Raw genomic sequence first — 20,847 nt, 5'->3', positions numbered from 1 at the left:
ACTGTGTCCTACTATGCTTTTCATCAGGTAAATGCAAAAAAAAAAAAAAAAAAAAAAGTTTGTAGCTTTTCAGAGGTTCATACAATAAAAACTTACTATAAACACCACAATACAATTCCACTGAAAATGATTAAAGATTGAATTATCACCCAGTCCTACTATATATTGTACTTTGGCTATTATGGAGGTTCATTTGGACACCACATATATATATATGTATACACAGAATGATCGGTCATGAAAATGTTCCCCAAGTGTAACTCTCCCTCTGCCTCCAGCTTAACACGATATAAAGTAAAGAATCATCCATTGAGGATATTTCACTGTTTCCTCCAGGGTGCTCAGGTAATACAAATTCATTCAGCAGCAGTTGCTTTGAATGCTTAGACATCATCTGCATGTTCAGTTTTGCCTCACTCTAAAAATAGGCACTTCTAACAGATTTCTACTGTTCCTGTTTAACCTTACTGTAGCTCGATCTTACTCTCCACTGCCTGGCAGGATGTTCTGCCACACTGACAAATCTTTCCTTCTTGTGGCCAATAAAGGAACAACAACCTCCACCCGGATTCCAGATGATGTCATCTCTTGTGCAACTGGCACTTTATTGCATCTTGAATTTTCAATCAAACATAAAGTACAAGTGAACTAGAATGAAATCACGGCATTGAGATGATCAATCAGACCGATGATGTTCAAATATCTAAAATATTAAAGCATACGAGAAGAACTGCTGCTGCAACAGGAGGAAAGACTATTGATCTAAACAGTAGAAGAAAGATTTTACACATCTCCCACAAGCCATGTGCTTGTGATTATTTGAAGAAAATGTATTTGATTCAGACAGGCATACAGTTTTTACAATATTCTGTGCTTGAAATGAGTATAATACAGCTGCAGCTATAGGGTGCGTGTATGTATTCTGAAGACCAAAGATCATGCCATCAACTCATAGTCCCCTTCATGTTCCCTCAGGCTGAACAAGCCAACACAATCAGTCATTCAGCTGGTACAGAGGTGTCTGCTTCAGACAAGATCACCAGAACTGTGCCTCGTTGCACAGTTAGTTCCACAAAAGCGTCCCTCCGGTCCAAAGTGAGGTGACGCACTTTAAGCCAGTTTGATGGCACCCAGGAAGGTGGAGTCACCCTCCAGGGACACGTTGGCACTGGAACGAGGGATCAGCAGCTCCACGTGGTCCCCAGTCTCCAGCTTCACAATACCTGAGGGAATGGAAATGTATACTTCAGACCTTCAGATTTTCCTTTTTTCTTGCCACACACCGCTATCACCCATACCCATCTACTAATATGCATTTGCAGCCCTTCCACAGACAAGCTCATACACACACACAGGCTGGTTGACCTTCCATAACAGCTGTTATAAAAGGTTGAACATAGCTGGACATAAACAATAACACAGGCTCACCTCCTGTGTAGCAGGTGTTGAAAGGGGTGATGGGGTTCATATTCTGGATGCAGCGGAACAGGACCGGGTTGGGATACTCATTCCCCACCACGTTCCTCTTCCTCCGGATCACCACGTGACCCATTGCAAAAGTGCTGTCCATGTAGTAGACCTGAGCAGAAAAACTGGGTTAACTCTATGAGATACGGCGCAGGAATTTGTTTTAACAGTCAAGTGGTTGGTAAAGCATTTGCTACTTCATTTATTATGCATGCATCATTTGCATTTGCTCTTCTTTATTTGACCTTCCTTCAAGGTCTGTTAACCAAGTGCATGCCTACATTGAGCACACCCTTTTTTTTTCTGCTTTGTATGTAGACTGTTCACCTCCTATGTTAAATCCGGTGATTGGTAAACAGACTAGCAGCGCCCCCTTGTGAAAAAACTTTGAAATGACAGCAAACAGACCGACCTGACTGTACACAAAGTAGAAGCCCTCCTCTCTGACTAACATGGTGTCCCCGTCTACCTCCAGGGCAGTGCCTCTCCTCAGCCCAGACTGCCAGGGGATACCTGTGCACAGCTCTGATGAATATTCTGATTCAATAAATAAGAATATATTAGAAAACATGTCAAAGCACCTAAAAATGCATCCCAACAGTGCTGTCCCCAAGACTGTTTCAAATCAGTTACAGGAGTTGCTGGTTGGGGTTTCTGCATATTTGTTTATATATTATATTTTATTTAGTACTTTTAGTGTAAAATATATTTTCACTACTATAACAATGGGCATTTTAATGTCATGCTGTAAAATCCAATTAAAAATGGATATAAAATGGTGAAATGTAAATAAAAAACAACATCTATTTCAGAATCATAGCCCAGGCCAGACATACTGTACCTTTGCTGAAGGTTTTCCTGCTACGGTTTGCCAACAGCTGCAAGCAAGGTTGAGAAACTGTGAATGACAAAAGGAGAAATTTAAACATGTTACAACTGGTCAGTAGTTTCATAACAATCTGCACACAGCTTACACCACGGCTGTCTTTCTTTTTTCCTTCTGCTCTTTGCCTGTGTCCTTTTAGGGTGAAATTCCACTGACTCACTCAGCAGAAAAATATATGTAAATAAAAATATAATTATTGCACCCTAGGGATTGTTAAATAGCTCGACCTGATAGTGAGCATATTCACAGCATTAGTTGACGGTGCATCTTGTTTTTCACTGTGGTTATCACCAATGCTGATGAGTCATTCGTCAAAACTGGCGAGTGATTCACACTTATTATAGGTGGACAGTGTGCTCTGAAAAAGTGTCTAAGGATAGAATGTGCGTACAGATTGTAAAGAGACATTTTTTATGATTTAAGCTATATAAATTAACTTGACTTGAAAATGGAGTAGGGGATATCATAACAATAAAGAATATATTGAAGACCTTATGCACCATAGAAATGGAATCTGTCACTCTTTATATTATACACTACTATATTACTGTACTTTTATGCAAGTGAACTAATGCATTTGTAAAACCACTGCAGGAAAATGGAAGGCGCTACTCTCATACATGAACTGAACTGCTGAACTCAGGTCCAGCCTGCCGTGTCTTACCTAATGTCTCTGTTCCAGATCTTTTCCTCCTCATCAGGGTATAACCATGTTGAGACCCAGGTTGGTGAAGGGGCTCTTGGCTGCTTCTCCTGCTACTGATATTATCAGTCTGAACAGACACAATAAAGTCCTAAGAAAAAACAATACATGCTGGTAAAATGCTTGTCTCATGGGGTGCTTGTTGTTAACAGCCAGTAAGTAGTCTCTCACCTGGTGTCCATGCTTGGCCTCTCGTCCCTCTTCTCTCCTGCGACAGACCTCAGATTTGAGTCCCTCCACCTCAGCTCTGAGAGCCACCAGCTGGTACAGGGACAACGCTGAAAGAGAGGAGGAGGTGATAGCCGCTAGGGTCAGCAGGAAAACTGGCCAGGACAGCCTCCCTTCACCTGCCCTTTGTCCAGTCCCAGCTTCCACACCTGCCAAAACTGCCATCGTGGGGGCCATGCAATGCCCAGAGAGCTCACAGCATGACTCGTCTCACGCCTCAACTATGCTGCTGACTTGTGCTGGGTGAGTGGATGTTTGCGTTTGTCATCAATGTTTTCTCTTCAGCTTTACCTTAATTCCTGTCTAAATGTGCTCCTGATTTCTTTAATTCTCGCTTTTGTCCGTCCAGTAGCCAGTTCCAGTTCAGTCTGAGGGACTACGCAGAACAAATACAGTACAAAAAAGGGCAACACCGCTTCCTCTCTACTGTTCCGCTCAGCTAACCACACTCACAGCTTCCTGCCTGACCAGTGGCCCTGACAAATCTCTCTCCTTTTCTCTTCATCTTCCTCCCTCGTAAAATGATAAAAAATACATCTCAGCTTTACCACATTCTAGCAAACAGCCTGCACTGCAGAGCGGAAACAGGAAAAACAGCCTTGGCAGTTAGATGAGGTGACAATGGAAATAGGGGAGAGGTGTCAGACTAAGAAGGAGGAATAGATATAATTAATGACATCAGTACATTTGAATTTGACAGCTAGAGGAGCCAACACGTACTGAAAGAAGGAAGTGCAAAAATTACACCAACATAACACAGCAAAACAAACTAATTCCGAGAATATAAAAAGTGAAGTGATGCCAAGTTTCATAAATTAAATTTGGAAGCAGATACATTAAAAACAACAACAAAATCAAACGAGAAGAGCAATTTTAATGTATCAATTTATTGCATGTTACAGTACAGAAAATAGAAAGTGAAAATGTGTGCTTACAAAAGAAGTTGTCAACATTTGTTTGAAATAGAAAAGAAACATTACTCTAAATGGAAAATCCCTCAAACTGACTGCTTCATACTAAAGATAAAGATGAATAATTCAGATATCTGACTGTTCAGATATCCCATCAGTGTTTCTTCAACGTGGAGTCACTGCAAGTCACGGTAGATGTACACAAATCATGTCAACACTGTGCAGGTTCATTACAGTAATCACATGCCAGCTTTCAAATGCAAATTTCAAAATTATGCCAACACCTTCATCAGCATTCATCCCACCCTATTCACAATCATATGGACACATACAATATGTCCCATAGTGCATGTGCACAATACCTGGCAAATGATTTTCTTCATAGAAAAAAAATGAACAGACATTCAATTGTATTCCACTTCTTCATCAACAGTAATAACACATTTGGCTTGGATTAAAAAGCCAGTATTCTAGTTATGATTATTTTTAGGCCAGCCACCAAAAGAATAAATCACGTGAATGATGACAGGTTTCTACATGTTTTTTTTTTGAATGAAGAGATGGATGCAATGCAAAACAAAATGAATAGCAGAAGTGTGTAAAACAAAGCATATGGAACTAAATGTATAGTATTGTCACATGGTTTAATTGTACAATGTGCTCTACCAATATGTAATAGGATAAAAACCATACAATTCATCCAACTCAGCTTATGGATTTGATATAATACAAAAATGTCAGAAACTGTTCTGTGCCACTGGCGGCAAAAAGTCACACAAAAGGGAGAAAAGACTATTTATACATTAGTTCTTATAAAGCACACTTGTTTTACAACCACAATTTACATTCATAGAAGCCTCTAGACCGTTTTTTCAAGTTGTTATCACATGACACAAACAAATTTGGTCTTCTGATGTTTGTTAAATTTTGTTTATCATACTGTTTACAAACAGTATCAAATATGGCTAAGGAGATTGGTATTCAAATGGATTTGATACCACTGCAGTGCAGCATGCTGCATTTGGAAAGCAAGAGCAGATAACAGTGTTGTCAAGCTCTGCTCCACCCCCTGGAAGACATGCAGGAAAGGTTAATCAGCTCATTAAAAGCCCCCCAAGTGAGTAAAGCCATCTTGCCACATAAGCATGGGGTGAGACGAGGAACCCAGAGTTAACAATTGTGACGCTGATGATAATAGCGTACAAATAACCACAACATTTGATTACAAATGCTCACACTTTATTTTTGGTTCTTAAAGGACAGGTTTGGACTTTCTTAATACCATACTGTTCCCACAGGCCCATATAAAAGGTATGTTATAAGAGTCATGGCTGTAATAAATCCTCCTGTCTGTACTGGCCATTAAGGAATGGTGTGAGAGTCTTTTTCACACTAAATGTCTCTTCTGGAATTTGTTGATCTGAGTGGAGGATTAGTAAGGTAAAAAGGAAATGTTCTAAATATTTGGAAAATACCTTACATTTGATTTGCCTTAAGTCATACTGCTCAAACTCAAATTAGTTTCTGCTCAACTTTGGAATACGTTTTTACATAAAGAGACCCCAGTGTATTTTGTCCCGCAGCTCTTCCACTAGATTTACATAAGAAATGCATCTCTTCGCAGTCAGTATGGACAGGAGGATTACAGAGACCAATAACTCATAACTGCATTGTACATATGGACAGGCATTATAGTGCTGACTAAGACTTGAAGAAATCTGAAACCCATCCTTTAATAACAAACCACACACAGAGCAAATGCTTCTTACCAAACTACAGGCGCACATTTTCTCAACAGCAACTTGAGCTCATTTAAGAGGAAAGACTGCTGTGTGCTAGCTGTGTTTGAACAGAGCACAGTGACAGCGGCGTATCCCAGTCGCACTGAAACAGAAGTAGTTTGACAGGAAATAAGAACTTATTTTTGATAGGCGGAAGTAACAAACATGTCAACGTTAGCTTACTGACCACTTTATCTCAGCCAACACTTTTTGTGGCTGAATATAATTATTCAACAACAGTTTTTTTATGCTATTGTGCCAGACAAACTTTGTCAAGGGTATATATAAATATTGATCACTACAATGTCATTTCATGCCAAGCTGCTGCAAGGAGTCTAAATATTAATGTTCCTGACCAAAACGGGAGAGAAAAACAAACGACAAAAACAAAACATCCTTATGCCACTCAAAGTATTGCTCAGAAGATGTTAGCCTACATAACTCAACACTTGGGTAAGTCTGAACAAAAAAAGTGCAATGGATTAACAAAGATGTGTATATATATACAATATAGGCCTACATATTATCTGTGACTTTTTGTATATTAGGAGAAGTGTAATTTTAATTCCAGTAGTCATCAGTTTTCACTGAAATATTGACGGTCCTAATATGGTCATTATACGATTGATGATTTATATTCATTTCAGTAGACCCATTCCAGCTAATTCTTTTGAGGTTTGTGACATGTCCTGCAGTGTGGGCATGTATGCTCTGGCTTCATTCATAAAAAGGTCATAAATACATGCATTCATAGCTGCAACACAAAAAAGAAACCACAAGGGCTTTGTTACCCTCTCTCAAATCCTTGAAATAGTCAAATCATCTTAACAAATGTTACATTTATAGATAGGTAAAAAGAGTGAAATAAAGTAGGAGCCCAGACAAAAAAGCATAAAAAAATTTACATTCTTTCCAAAGGTCCTTCCCGTCAATTTCTGTGACAGATTTCAGATAATGGTGACACTAGCTGAGGGCTGAGCACTCTCCTCATGGGCGTGGCTCTTCAGCAGGTCTTTCATGAACTGCTCCAAAGCAGCGAAGTAGCCCTGACACTGCCACGTGTCGTTGTGTGTGCCCTCTGGAAAGATAGCCAGGCGTTTAGTCCGCGCAGGGGACAGCTCATACAGTTGTTTCATCATGACTGGCGGGATGAGCTGGTCCGACAGACCGGACACAAACAGTGAGGGCATGCGGCACAGCACCACCTGCCGATAGGACAGGAACTGATTCCTATAGCACCACAAGGGCAGCAGGCGCATGGGCAAGAAGGAGAAGAGTGTCGCTGCCATGTGGGGGATGCTGAGGAAGGTGTTTTCAACAATAATGGCTGCTACGCGGTGAGGGTTGACTGACGCCAAGCGCACGGCCACGGCGCCCCCCAGTGAGCGGCCAAATAGTACCACCTTTGTTTTATCCAGATCAGGACGGGTCATGACATAGTCCAGTGTGGCCTCGGCATCCAGGTACAGCCCATCCTCACTGGGCTCACCCTCACTCTTTCCATAGCCGCGGTAGTCCACCAGCACCACGTTGGCTTTCAGATTGACCAGCATCAGCAGAGCATTTGGCACCCTGTGACCGATGTTACCAGCGTTGCCGTGGAAATAAAGGATGGTAGGTGGAGCAGAGGAAGCGGGGCTGCTTTGGTTGCCCGGGGTGACTCCTGAAGGCGTGTCCCCTCCCGTGTAGCGAAGCAGGATGAGGTTAAGCTTCACACCGTCCTTGGTACGAATGTACACGTTCTCGTGTGGGATTCCTGTTGGCATGGGAACGTAAAGGCGAGAGGAGGAGGGCTGGTCGGGGAAGTAGAGGAGCACGTCCTGAAATTTGTAGAGGATGCCCGCTACAGAGGCTAGGATAAGAGCTAGGAGAAAGAATCCTCCATACAGGTGGAAGGTGAGGATGAGGGCCAAAAGGGAGACTCGACAAGCACCCCAGGACCAGGAGGCCACAGTCAGGGTACAACGCTCCACTGCCCCCCACAGCCTCCACGGCTTCTCCATGGCTACACAAGAGCTGAGTCACACGACACACACTCTGTAAATACAGAGAGAGCAAAAAGAAGAGAACGAGGGAGAGAAGGGAAAGTGGTTGAATATAAATGGACATGAGCAAGACAAGTTTTAGAGTATCTATAAAGAAATGGTCTAACAAACAACCTAAAATATGAAGAAATACATTAGATACAGAACATCTGTCCAGCATCTGTACCTATGATATGTTACCAGAGCTCGAAGTGATGGTTACAAATTGCTAAATGAATCTAACAATCTGAGAGTACAATGACTTCAATAAAAGCAAAAAACTGTTACGTATCTGGTATTTTTATGGGGAGTTAGCTCAGGAACAGTCTGTGCCATTTCTGTATGTTATATAAATTCTATTTAAGGAGTCACTGGCAGTACATTACATTACATTAGATATATATGGAAATGGAAATGCTACAAGTACTTACTTTTATTTCTTTACATTTTACATTTACATTTATTAAAGCTCATTTAATACTTCTGAGTGTATGTAAGCTTATCTTTGGTAACACCAACAAAATGTATGTACATTTATTTTGCAGAGTCACTTCTATTCTGAAAATGTTAAAGATATCTAAACAGATGTGTGAGGCTAACTTCAGGAGTTGACAATAAAAGCATTAAATTAAGCAGTGTAAATACATTTTATACTGAGGTAAAATATGATCCTTTAAAGCCGACTGCCTTACACTAAGGCCATTATACCCCTGACAACTATAAACTGATTAACACCCTCATAGCCAAAAAGTCATTTGTGCTACCAATTCTGTCACAGCTTACTGGGAACAGCACAGTCCATTTCAATCCTGTGTTCGGGGAAAACAGCAGGGGACACCATGTCCACCACCTACGTGCCAGCTACAAGTGCAATAGCAATCAGTCCCAACAATCACTTGTCTGTTGCAAGGGTCCTTAAAGACCCCAGCAAAGCATACTTTTCATCTTCTCCTACTGGACTTCTACCTGATTGGGCGGATCAGGTGTGTTCAGCCAATTCAAGGGCTGGTGAACTCTTGATCAACTGGAAACCATAACTTGCCAAATAAGGTGTAGAAACAGACAGGTAACCCAGATGCAGTGGTGGGGCTCTCCAGCACCAGAATGACCGTCACTGAAGGGAATACGTTCAACCCACGTACACTGTTGCTGGGAACAAACTGAGGATACAAACATTACAAGACTGAACCGTGTCCTGACCCCACCCACAGAGAAGAGACTGTGACAGCTGCTGTCAACCCGGTGAAAAGCACTTAACTAACCACGTCAAACACCGAGAGGACTGGTAACAGTTAGCGTTTAATGTTTCCGGCTGCTAACTGTCACTAGGCAATGTATTTCTGGACTGTCTAAACGAGCTGCCAACCCAGACACGGTGATGCACCACGCTTTGAAGGTGCACACCATAAAACCGAACTAACCCTATTAAAATAAACCTTAGTTAACTGCGAGTTAGCTCCAAACAAAAACAGGCGTGCTAACTATCAAGCTATCCTTTGCTGCCATCGCTGCTAGTGCTATTAGCAACGTGAATAACGTTATCTCCTCCATAAGGCAGACACATACTCACCCTTCTCTCATTTTAAGCGCCTCAGCTGTGTGAAATTAAGAAGCCAGTAACACTGTGGCAGCACAGTCACTGTCATACAGCTCTGTTGTCAGCGGCTGACTAGTTGAATTAACAATGAAAGTTAACTATTGAGAACGCAAGGTGAGTTAACTGTCAGCACGAACCGGCGAGGCTAGCTACAAGGCTAGCCACACAGCTGGTTAGCATTTCTGGTGTAACCTTCATGAGTTCCGTGTTGGAGTCGGCACAAGACGCAAGGTTCCGCGGGACAAACAAACCTATCTTCTTCGACGTTTAAGGAAAAGCTGGCTGTGTGGATTTACTGCCATCTTCTGGAGTTTCTTTTTCTTTTAAATCTCATTACTTGATGCTTTAACAATATTGTCTTTGTTACACTCATGCCGACAAAGCGTACTGAATTAAATGTAATTGCTTTTCCTATTCTGGTGTGAAGTGCACCGCACTCTATTTTGAATTGAATGTAAATATATTCTGCTTATTTCCTGAACCCAGAACTGTTAAATGTCAATTAAATGTACTGCCATTATTTCAGATACTAAATCTTTAAACTGAGTTGCAATGTCTTACAGTGCAGAGATAACTGGGTGCACCTGATTCAAGAATGGACCGAATAGACACTAAACCACTGCAGACTAGAGCTTTGTTTGGGTTGATTTGTTGATTCTAAAGCCATCATATTGTGCAACTCAGCAGTACACACTTAAGAAACTTCTCTTCTAAACAAACTTGTCCTGTCTCAACAGGGCACACTCAGGTGAACTTCTTATTTCTCCTATAATCTAAAAGCCTGGGCCTGGATCACATCTAATCTTTCAAGTTAAGGTTTTTATACAGAGCCGTAAACTGCACTTTTCGGGGTGGGCTTTTATTGCCTTTAATCGATAGAGACAGTCTATTGAGAGAAGTGGAATATATTATGCATAGGTATGTTTTCATTAGTGTATAATCATCTCTATATAGGAATCATTATGATTTTGTTACCTTAGAATGAGCTGTTTATATCTACAGACACTGCAGGCTGCCTTCCATGGAGGCGGCCATGTTAAACAGCCACATTTCTACCGTAGCCCTGAAGGGACAAACCAAACACTGGCTCTAGATGGGGGAGTTCATGTTTTGTGCACATTTTGTGGCCACCGCCGTTGTTTCTCCTTCAAGGAAGATGAAGCGAGGGAGTTGAAATCCCACTGAATCCTACAAACACATAAATATCAAGGATGCAATATCGGCTCTCTGGCCAGACTAAAGGCATCTGATCCTATCTATAACTTCAATACAATATTTTAAATGTTTCCTTCTCCATGATAACCTTCATTCAAAATATAAAATCCAATATGCCTCAACCGTTTAAATTATTTCTGTAGTTTTGTTGAAAATGTATGTACCACACCTGCAGGTCATGCAATGTGTTGAAATACTGTAACAGAGAACCACTACCAATATCTCATGTGAATCATAAAAAGTCATGTCATACACAACACAGCACACTGGGTATTAAAAATAGTGGTCTGATCTAAAGTTGAGCAATCACCATTGCATGTGCTATTTGATTTTTGCCCACCAGGTGCTGCTCTTAGAAAGAATATAATCAGGATAATTCACAAAGTGAAGGTTGATTGTATGTTAACAGAAAGTGTATTTAAATTAAAGTCACTGGGATGCTTCATGAATAATCAATAATGCTATGCTATAATGTACAAATAGATAGGGAACTGTAGCTATCACTCATGCATGACATATAGCCAAAACAGGACGTTTGTTTTCCCTGTTGTGTTTTTGATGTTGATTTAGGCCTACAAGAATCAGCACTGACCTCTACAAAGCCCTGTTCCTGGAATAGAGGGTCTCAGAGGTAAAGACTGTTGTCATCCATCCATTTCCTAAATCATGATCCTAATATAAAGTATAACTTAGTTATGTCAGCCTGCTGCTGTGATCTACACAGCAGGCTATAAAAAACATGCTTTTTAACTGTTGGTGGAGTCAGAGTTGACACATCTCAGCTTACAAAAGTGGGTCAAATTGTAGATGTGACAGCCGTAACACACTGGGCTGCTGACAGGTAGTACTGAGAGAAATGTCCTTGAATGAAATGTCCCTTGATGAAAGAACAGCAAAGGCAGAAAGCCTTGTGTTAACGTGCACACAACGATCATCTCAGGGCATCTGAGGTCAAAACAACAGCAAAGGTGGGATGAGTAAGGATTTGAGCAGACTGTGACTGTATGTGCTCGTACGGGTAATTGCTTTATGATTATCTCTCAAACGAAACAGAAAATACAATCATCACATGCCGAATATGAAGCAAAAGGCTTGTAAAATACACAATAGAATATTATACGTTGATATTTTTCCTCTCTTCCGAGGTAGTTTATTGGTATTGCTGTATTTAACATCTTGCTCATACTTAGTGTGACCTTGGAGGAGACAGACAGATTATGTGTAAACTAGCACAGCTGTTGGCCGTTCAGCTCTGTCCTTGAAGTTCATTTGACTCTGTGGTGTCGAAGTCAGCATCAAAACCCTAGCTGGAGCATGCCTCTATTCTGTAAGATAAAACAGGCTACCAAAATTAAGTCAGTATGAACCTAAAATATAATTGGCGTATGAAAACATGAATTATTGTTGGGGCAGAAGTGCTGACACTGGCTATAATTGGGAGGTTTGTTATACACTACTTTGGAGGAGGTGATTGTTGATGTGACCACACGTATAAAATGATGGGACCATTGTATACTATGTCATAACCGCCCATGTAAAGTAGGTAGATGCACAAATTGTTATCTTATCAGAAATGTGTAGATGATATTGTGGTTAGCATTCAATTCAATTCAATTCAATTTTATTTGTATAGCACCAGTTCATAACAGAAGTTATCTCAGGACACTTTTCAAATAGAGCAGGTCTAGACCGAACTCCTTATAACATTTACAGAGACCCAACAGTACCACCATGAGCAAGCACTTGGCGACAGAGGCAAGGAAAAACTGCCTGTTACGAGGCAGAAACCTTGGACAGACCCTTCGGCTCTAGGTGGGTGGTCGTCTGCCTCGACCAGTTGCATGCAGACAATTTACCTGGGAAACTGTAGGATTTGATATTCATCTAAGCATTTTTGACACAGCACACACACACACACACACACACACACACACACACACACACACGGTAGCTTGAAGAAAGTTTTAAAGCGAATGGTGTTACAGCTAGTTTTTAAGAACTAGAGCTCCAGCTGTTGAGGTAATACACCAAAATCAAGTTGAGAGAGATTATGTTAGGCTACAAGAAAGCTATAGATACATTTGCAATCTACTAAATGTACTTGTTAGCTAGCTCAGGCTAACTACTTGACAAACAAAACCAGACTGTTAGCCTAACTGTGTTTTGATGACTCTATTTTATGTAGATTTCATTATTATCATATACTGATTTTATATAGTGATCAGTTAACCAAGTGAGTTATTAAATGGATGTTAATGCCTTTTGACTTGGCAGGACACCGTATTATTATGCAGACAATTCAAATGCAGACTAGCTTAACTTCCAAAAAAAGTGTCAAAGGTCTAGAGATTTTTTTTCCCAGTATTCTGCAACAATTCATTAAAATGGACAACACAAAAACTAGGAGGTCATTTTTCTCAGTTATCTTCTTTTGCCTTTGTAGGGCAAAAGATGTTGAGTCTTTTTAATGTTTTTTGCTGGTAAAACACTCACAGAACTACATTTAATGTAAGAATCCACGTTTGAAAAAGGCCTTTAAAAGGAAAATGGTTTCTTTGAACTAAATTGGAGAAAACAGATTGACCTTAAGATTATGTCAACGTTCCATTCATTATTTGGACTCTAAATAAATAAATAAAAGAGAAAAGCTAATAACATAGAATCATAGTGAAGTGGCAATGCAATGTATGACACACACACACACACACACACACACACACACACACACACACACACACACACACACACACCCTTGTCTCTTTAGGTTATAGGGAGTGCTGCATTCTGATGGGTTCAGCTTATAAGAGACTGACAGCTGGCAAGTTCACTCTTCCCTATACGACTCAATTACCTTTGACATGTCAGTCAAAACATCTATTACATACACACACTCAAACTCTCATACACACTTATAGTGGCACACTCTGTGTCTCTGCTCTCGTATTCCCACGACTCAATTACTTGATATATAACACTCCAAACAGCTGGAGGGCCGGAGCTCAATAATACAAAGTCAGAGCTGCAACAGGACGAGGAGTGACTGTGATGACCTGGCTGGGAATATCATATCATCAGGCCAAGGGACATACTTATCATTCACCTCATGGCATGCACCCAGTGGCCAAGCTATTGATACGCTATTGATTTTTCTGTCAGTCAACATCTTTTATGACTGGCTGCTGTGACTTAATCCCTTCATGTGTAAGAGTTGCTACTATTGCATTTTTGCTGGGTTTGTGAAAGACGTCGTTGAGCTCGTCTGACATCATCATGAGTGATGCCTCTTTGATTTGCAAGTCACTGAATGCCATGCACAAGGTGATAGATGTAGTGTCCATGGCTACAATGTAAATGTGTTGTCACCTTGGAGACAGAGCATTGCTTTGAGTCAGAGAGGGACAGCTACATAATGGCATCTCTTTATTTTAAACACATTGCAGAGGAGGGGGTAAATGCAGCCACAAGTTACCTGTCAGCTCAGCACAACATTACACTGGCTTTTTTTGCTCGCAAGCTAATTTATAATTAACAAAGTGAGAGCTGCTGTAGCTCCTATGGCTCTATTTTAGTGCCAGTCAACATGGTTTAATGAGATTGTACATTGTACAGTGATGGCCTAATCAGCTAAGTGAGATAGACAGACCTACCTTGCATTGTGGATGTGCAGCAAAGAGTACCCCATACCCTATGCCTGCCAGGAATAAATTGGGTGGAAACTGCTGTATGTCTCAGGCAGCAATTAGGAGGCCTCCTGTGGGGAAGAGGCAGATGTTTAATAAAGGCTACATTTCCTTTGCAAATAAACCTCCTGTCACACCTATGATGATATCTATCACTCTAATTAACCTGCAGATATACTGTAGGTTTATGCGAACACGTGTCTATGTGGGTGCGTTGTGGCTTTTGTATTCGGCCTGACACCTCTGGGCCACCGTAGTAAAGGATTAGGTTAAAGAAAGAACCAAAGCCATTCAGTGAGTTAATAAACAGCAACACAGAGGGTAATTATATGTTGACTGGACATGGTTTCCGTGCATTGGATTTGAAGGTGCTGGGTTTTGTGCAATGATGAACCACGTAGGACTTGTAGCCACTTCTGGTCATATTCCTCGCTATGTTTGATATAGTCACCATGATAAGCAGGACATTAATGAAGAGTGGTCACCATTTTCCCTAAAATGCGTCTGTCATATCTGCAGCATCTTTAGAGTGTGAATGATCTTATCTAAGCAATCATTAAACTCCCGGTCTTTGCCCAACCTCCTCTGATGGTGGAGATAGATAATTAGCACATTTGGTCATTGTGCCAAAAATAAAGATGAAAAGATGAATTTCCAAGAAGGCTTTCTTTGGCTCTTCAGAGACTTGAACAACCTCCACAGTGGTAACATCACTTGCCAGAGCTGCTAAATCAGGTTGTTTATCAATGCAGTCCGTCCAGAAATGCCAGTGTTTTGTCTTTGACAATCTTTGTTTTTGATCTTGCTGTCACATAGTTACGGGTATTTTCTTTCTTGCTGAGGATTAGTAATTTGCTTTCTTGCGAGGAATTAAATGAGAAGATTGATACAACTCCCATTATGGCCATTAGCCTAGCTTAGGACTGGAAGCAGGGGACAACAGCTGGCTTTGGCTGTTAAAAGAGCCAACCAGCACCTCTAAAGCTCCCAGTTGTTTAATCCATTCACATACAGACATGTTAAAATGACATGTTGTGTTTTTAATGAGGAGTTACGTGCTTTAAGTATTTCTAAGTGGAGAGTGACCAGGCATAGCCACTTCCTGGAGTCACCTGCTGGTTGCCTGGTAACCTCAGTGCGACGACAAAACTCAGTGCGACCAGACACTTTTCGACAAGAAATCGTAAAACCACAAATAATCAAGATAAACCATGTTAATCAGTGAGCTTCAGAAGTGTGTTGCGTACTGTTGAACTTTTGAAGTTCTCGCTCTTTCCCCCTCCAGCCTTTATGCTAAGCTAATCGCCTGCTGTTTCCAGCTACACATTAAAGGGCTATTGATCTTCCCATCTAACTTTTAGCAAGAAAGTGAATAATCATGTTTCATGAGTATTCCTCTGAGGCAATAACCACTTCAGCTGCCATCACCAAAGTAATCATCCTCATCCTCATCCTCATCATCATCATCATCATCGTTTGCATTGTTATTATTCTCAGTTACAGTAATACATTAACAGCTACCTTGGGCCTAGAGCTCATCACATCGGGATAAGCCAAAACATGCTTCTCTGTCAAGGACATTTTCTTTTTGAAGGAGGTGCAACCATGAAATAGTGTCAGCAGCAAGCCCTATTTGAAAAAGTGCAATATCAAGGGCATGCTGTAATTACAATGTGTTCAATTTAGCCTGTGGAGACCTCAGTCTCTGCAGAGAAGTAGAACCCACTGTCCTTGAAAAATGCAGCCACATTGTCTGAGTGAAGTCAAGAGGTTTCTAAAGGTGGGGTAAACTGTAGGAATTTGAGTGCATATAGGGTCATGTTGGTAACTGCCATCCACTTAAAGAGCAAATTCACTCAATTTAGAGAAAGCTCGGTCACTTTGAAGGTCAGTCAGACCAGTAATAAGTGATTGTTTGAGTTGTTTTGGGAGATCACTCCTGACTGAGCTGATACCAGAGGACATGTAGACTCTGGTCGCCAGTAGAAACAGGCAGGGTTGTGGTCCAGTTGAAAGGTTACTGTTTTATCCTGTGGGGACGGAAAGGCCATCTTTCATTTCTCATTTACTAAGTGTGTGTGTTTGTGCATGCGAGTGTGAGTTTGTATGGGTATGTGAATGACCAAAAAAGCTAGGTTTAAAAGGAAGGAGTGAACAACATTTGTCTAAATTTAGGCTTTTGACTTTTAATAAACTGATATTTAAATTATAGAAGCTGAGTCTTAAGTTCTCAAATTTAGAGCACTTACAAAATGGATCTTTATCTAAATTAGATAATGAATTACTTAAGCTTATTCACGCTGGAATAAAAGCTTATACACACTACAAGAATGTTACTGTACCTTCGCTGCAGTAGAATAAGGGTTGTGTACACACACACACACACACACACACACACACACACACACACACACACACACACACTGTAATTTACTATTGTACGGTATCACTGCTTTGAAAGTAGTGCTTCATGTGATGCAAGTGTGAGAGGAAGGTACTTATTCATCAGTGTGTGTCAGTGGGCCATGTCCTGAACAGATCCTGAAGCAGTGTGCTACAAATAAAGACTAATTGCCCAGCTGGGGGCAAGTAAGTCTACTAACACCAACACATTGCTTCGTAGGCACTACAGGCTCAACAATTATTCATCCAATCAAGACCTTTTGTGAACATACTGGTCTCACTGACCAATGCTATCATCCATGGCTGCTATAAAATCAAAGTAAATGACCTGGTTATTATAGGACAACATGCAATTTTCGAAATGTGTAATATTTACCTGTACACAGGCAGTTGTGTGAAAAGAGACTAGAGTGAGAGAGAGGGGGAGTGGGGGGAATTAAGAGAAAGGGCCAGCATACAGCTCCATGTAGTGATATATGTATCCGGCTTCCTATATCTCTCCCTATTCAGTCATATGACCCTGTAGTAAGTCAGCGTAATAGCCATTGCTCAGGGAACCTTGTGATTTAAAGACAAGAGTTTCAACCTGTGAATCCTGACAATATATCACTGCCTCCCCTCCAAATCTTCCACTCTTTATCTCCACACTTGGCTCTTAGTTGTTGTCTATTTCAAGCTCTCTCTCTCTCTCTCTCTCTCTCTCTCTCTCTCTCTCTATCTTTCTCTACCTCACACACACGCATGCACACACACACACACACACACACACACACACACACACACACACACACAGGGAGACACACACTCCCAGGCACCTCCCCTCCTCACCCCTGAGGCCCATACAATAAGAGCTTAATGAAAAGGTACTTTACACTGGCGACTGTGCACTGGGGGAGATATCTTTAAATGTCACTGTTAATGGGAGGAATTAGCAGAGAGCTGGTTGTTCTGTATCTGTGTGTGAATGTGTGCATCCTGATGACCGTGTGATACCTGGATAAATGAGTTAAAGCTTATTTGTCCTGCTGTGTGTGTGTGTGTGTGTGTGTGTGTGTGTGTGTGTGTGTGTGTGTGTGTGTGGAGAGAGAGAGAGAGAGAGAGAGAGAGTGCAAGTGAGTGTTAGTTCACCACCCAGCAATATATAGTGGCATGTGGTTGATTTATGTTCCCCAGGCCTCGGCTCTCTGGACCCTAGCTTGATTACAGTGTATCACTGCAGCTACAGCCATGACCCCAATGTGACCCCATAAATTAGCGCTGCTGTGTGACGGGAGCTCGCAAAATCAGAGGATGCCGATCTTCTCAGGCAGATTGATTTAACTGTAGCCATAATTTCAGCATATCATTTATTCTCCCCTAGTCTCCTTTCTGTAAATCGAGCATCTCTGTGGTGCAATGCATCACAGCTCCAGCGAGCCCAGAGGACCACGGTGAAAAGAATTGATGTTTTTCCACGGATCATTGCTGAGAGGGTCTGTTTTAATGGTTGCAGCAATGGTTTACATGCTTGATAGTAGCTGTTAGAAAAATGAAGGCAGATCATGTTGCTGCTGTCTTCTCAGCTGATGAAACCATGGATACACTGAGGTGAAACACTGGGTGCCTTCTCAAACTCCGGCTTTACAGTGATACACAGTAGACAGAGCCAGTGCAGAATTTATCACTTTTGACCTTTTCCTGAACTTTACTCTGTCTGTGGTAGATATTTACAGAGCCTCACAGAGAGGAGCATGACTGATGGAGAGAAAGGATAAGTGTCCAAGAGAGAAAAGAGGATGGTTGTTTAGGAAGGAAGGGGTCATGAGTGTGTGTGCTGTGACTTGTTGCTGTAGTGGAGGCAAGACTCTTTCACATCAAAGCAGCTTTTTTATGGCGCTGTTAGTCAAGCTGCAAATAGGCGACTAACACAATTAACAGTGACACGATCTTTGCATTTAACATGGTCCCAGGTTAACTGAATTTACAGTGCTGTATCTAAAAAGCAACTTGTGAACAGTCGCTAATGGATGGCACTCCACCTTTGATTGTCTCACTTAGGCGTAGATTTTAGATTGCCAGGAGAAGCACAGATGTGTGCTGTGACCAGAAGTAGAGCAAGCCACCACAGGGAGAGAGGGAGAGATTCGCACGTGACTGGTAGACTGCAGAGTGTGTCTGCAAAGTCATCTGAGGTCGGCCCGTCTGTGTGATGAGATGGATGACGCAGAGTAAGGGCTTAGGCCGAGTACAGCACAGTGCCACACAGGCCCGGGCTCACACTCAGAACACACCACCTTGCATACTAGATTAGATAGCGATTGAACCTTGGCTTTATTTGCAAACAAAGAAGCCACATAGAGATGCTGAGTGAGGAACTAAGCTACATGATAACAAGACTAGAAGAGTCTACAGCCCAATAGCAGTTTTGTGAGGGTGTTTTGGGACGCAGTGCAAATGTCAGCATGCTAACATGCTCACAATGACAATGCTAACATTAGCAAGTGGAATCTCTTCAATGTCTACCATCTTAGTTTAGCATGCATGTTAGCGTGCTTATACTTTCTAATGAGCACAATGTACAGCTGAGGCTGATGGGAATGTCATTAGGCTTGCATAAAGGAATTACAATTGTGGCCTGGTGATGGCACTGGATGAAAAGTCAGGGGATCACCAAAGTTATTACAATTAATCCTGTGAGGAAATGAATGTACTAAATTTACTGGCAATTAATTCAGTGGTTGTGGGGACATTTCACTTAAAACCTTGAATGTGAACCTTATGGTGGCGCTAGAGGGGATCATCAAAGTCTTTGGGATTGATTGTCTGGGAACCATTAATGTACGTATGAAATTTTGGTCAAATTCATGTAGCAAATGTTACTGTAAATATTTCCTTCATAAGTGACAACTATGACCTGCTGGTGGCGCTAGAGGAAATGTCAGGGGATCACAAAAGTCATTAGCGTTCATCCTCTGAGGAACATGAATGTGTCTGTACAAAACTCCATGGCGATCCATTGAATAGCTGTTGAGTTATTTCAGCCTGAACCAAAGTGGTGGACCTGCCAACCGACTGACAGACTGACAGCTTACAGACAGGCACTGCTGGCTATGATAACTAAGCTGGTCAAGCACCAAAAGAGCAGCAATAAGGCTGCCAAAAAGGCAGCGATAGCACATGTATTGTAAAATAAGTCTCTTTTGCTGATATATTACATCTGATCTGATTTTACAATTACACAGTAAGACAGTGATGACATAAGTGAGACACAGATTGAAGAAAATAAATTAGCTAGGACCTGTGTGATTAGCCCTGTGAGGTGTGTTTTAACCACTGACTTACAGTCGATTTAAAGGACTGCTTGGTGTTGTTCGAAGGCTCAGCATACTAACACTACAAGCAGAAGAGGAGAGGGAAGGAGAGATGAGGCTGGGGGATTGGAGCAGAGCTACCCTGGCCTTTCTCCAGCCCCATCCCAAACACAATCTGGGTAGTAGCTGTATCTTTATTGCTGTGAACACACCACTCCTACAGGATGAGAGGTGACTGGATTTCGGTGCTGGATGCTGCTCAGGTTCCATGTTAGCCAGGATTTGACTTCACTCCCAGTTCTTCAAAGGCTTCAATATGCATTTTTTTCTCCCACTTTCCTGTTGGATCCAGGGGCAGACATATCCCTTTCATCAGGAGGTGCTTTTCTCTGACAGCACAGATTAGTGAGAGGCAAATGCATTTAGAAACGCCAGGTTCCTTTCCTTGCTCATGCACTTTACCATGCTTTGGATTAATAAATGGTTCATCCAAAGTCTTCTATGTGTTGTCCCATTAAATTCAGCAAATTAAATTTTTATGTATGCTCGCATCACACGAGGAATACTAAGTTCAAGTGATAACAGCTCTGTGCAGGCGCAGAAGAACACCTACTCGAAATCGGTTTGATCTCTATTTTTAAGTCAGTAGAATTTAATGTAAC

The 20,847-nt window shown here is 41.5% G+C and overlaps 2 protein-coding genes across 5 annotated transcripts; both read right to left on the bottom strand.

The window, feature by feature from the left end:
* Positions 1-569: 569 nt before the first annotated feature.
* Positions 570-3,954, bottom strand: tnfsf13b (TNF superfamily member 13b). 4 transcript variants are annotated; one of them, XM_051403513.1, is made up of 6 exons: positions 3,228-3,954; positions 3,018-3,126; positions 2,309-2,365; positions 1,880-2,004; positions 1,429-1,579; positions 570-1,223 (listed from the first exon to the last, which is right to left on the bottom strand). In XM_051403513.1, the coding sequence occupies exons 1-6, from the start codon at positions 3,459-3,461 to the stop codon at positions 1,111-1,113; spliced, it is 789 nt and encodes a 262-aa protein (XP_051259473.1). In that variant the 5' UTR covers positions 3,462-3,954; the 3' UTR covers positions 570-1,110. The 4 variants fall into 4 exon arrangements, with proteins under 4 accessions (XP_051259473.1, XP_051259475.1, XP_051259476.1 ...); XM_051403515.1 differs by having other exon boundaries at positions 1,880-1,980; positions 3,018-3,147; positions 3,228-3,903; XM_051403516.1 differs by having other exon boundaries at positions 1,880-1,980; positions 3,228-3,903.
* Positions 3,955-4,155: 201 nt separating this feature from the next.
* On the bottom strand, positions 4,156-9,790 carry abhd13 (abhydrolase domain containing 13). Its single transcript, XM_051403497.1, has 2 exons — positions 9,571-9,790; positions 4,156-8,013 (listed from the first exon to the last, which is right to left on the bottom strand). The coding sequence occupies exon 2, from the start codon at positions 7,977-7,979 to the stop codon at positions 6,924-6,926; it is 1,056 nt and encodes a 351-aa protein (XP_051259457.1). The 5' UTR covers positions 7,980-8,013; positions 9,571-9,790; the 3' UTR covers positions 4,156-6,923.
* Positions 9,791-20,847: the final 11,057 nt, after the last annotated feature.

The sequence above is a fragment of the Dicentrarchus labrax genome, unplaced genomic scaffold (genome assembly GCF_905237075.1).
Source record: "Dicentrarchus labrax unplaced genomic scaffold, dlabrax2021, whole genome shotgun sequence".
NCBI classification, from domain to species: domain Eukaryota; kingdom Metazoa; phylum Chordata; class Actinopteri; family Moronidae; genus Dicentrarchus; species Dicentrarchus labrax.
Note: the sequence above shows the minus strand (reverse complement) of the source record. Positions and strands in the feature narration are given on the sequence as shown.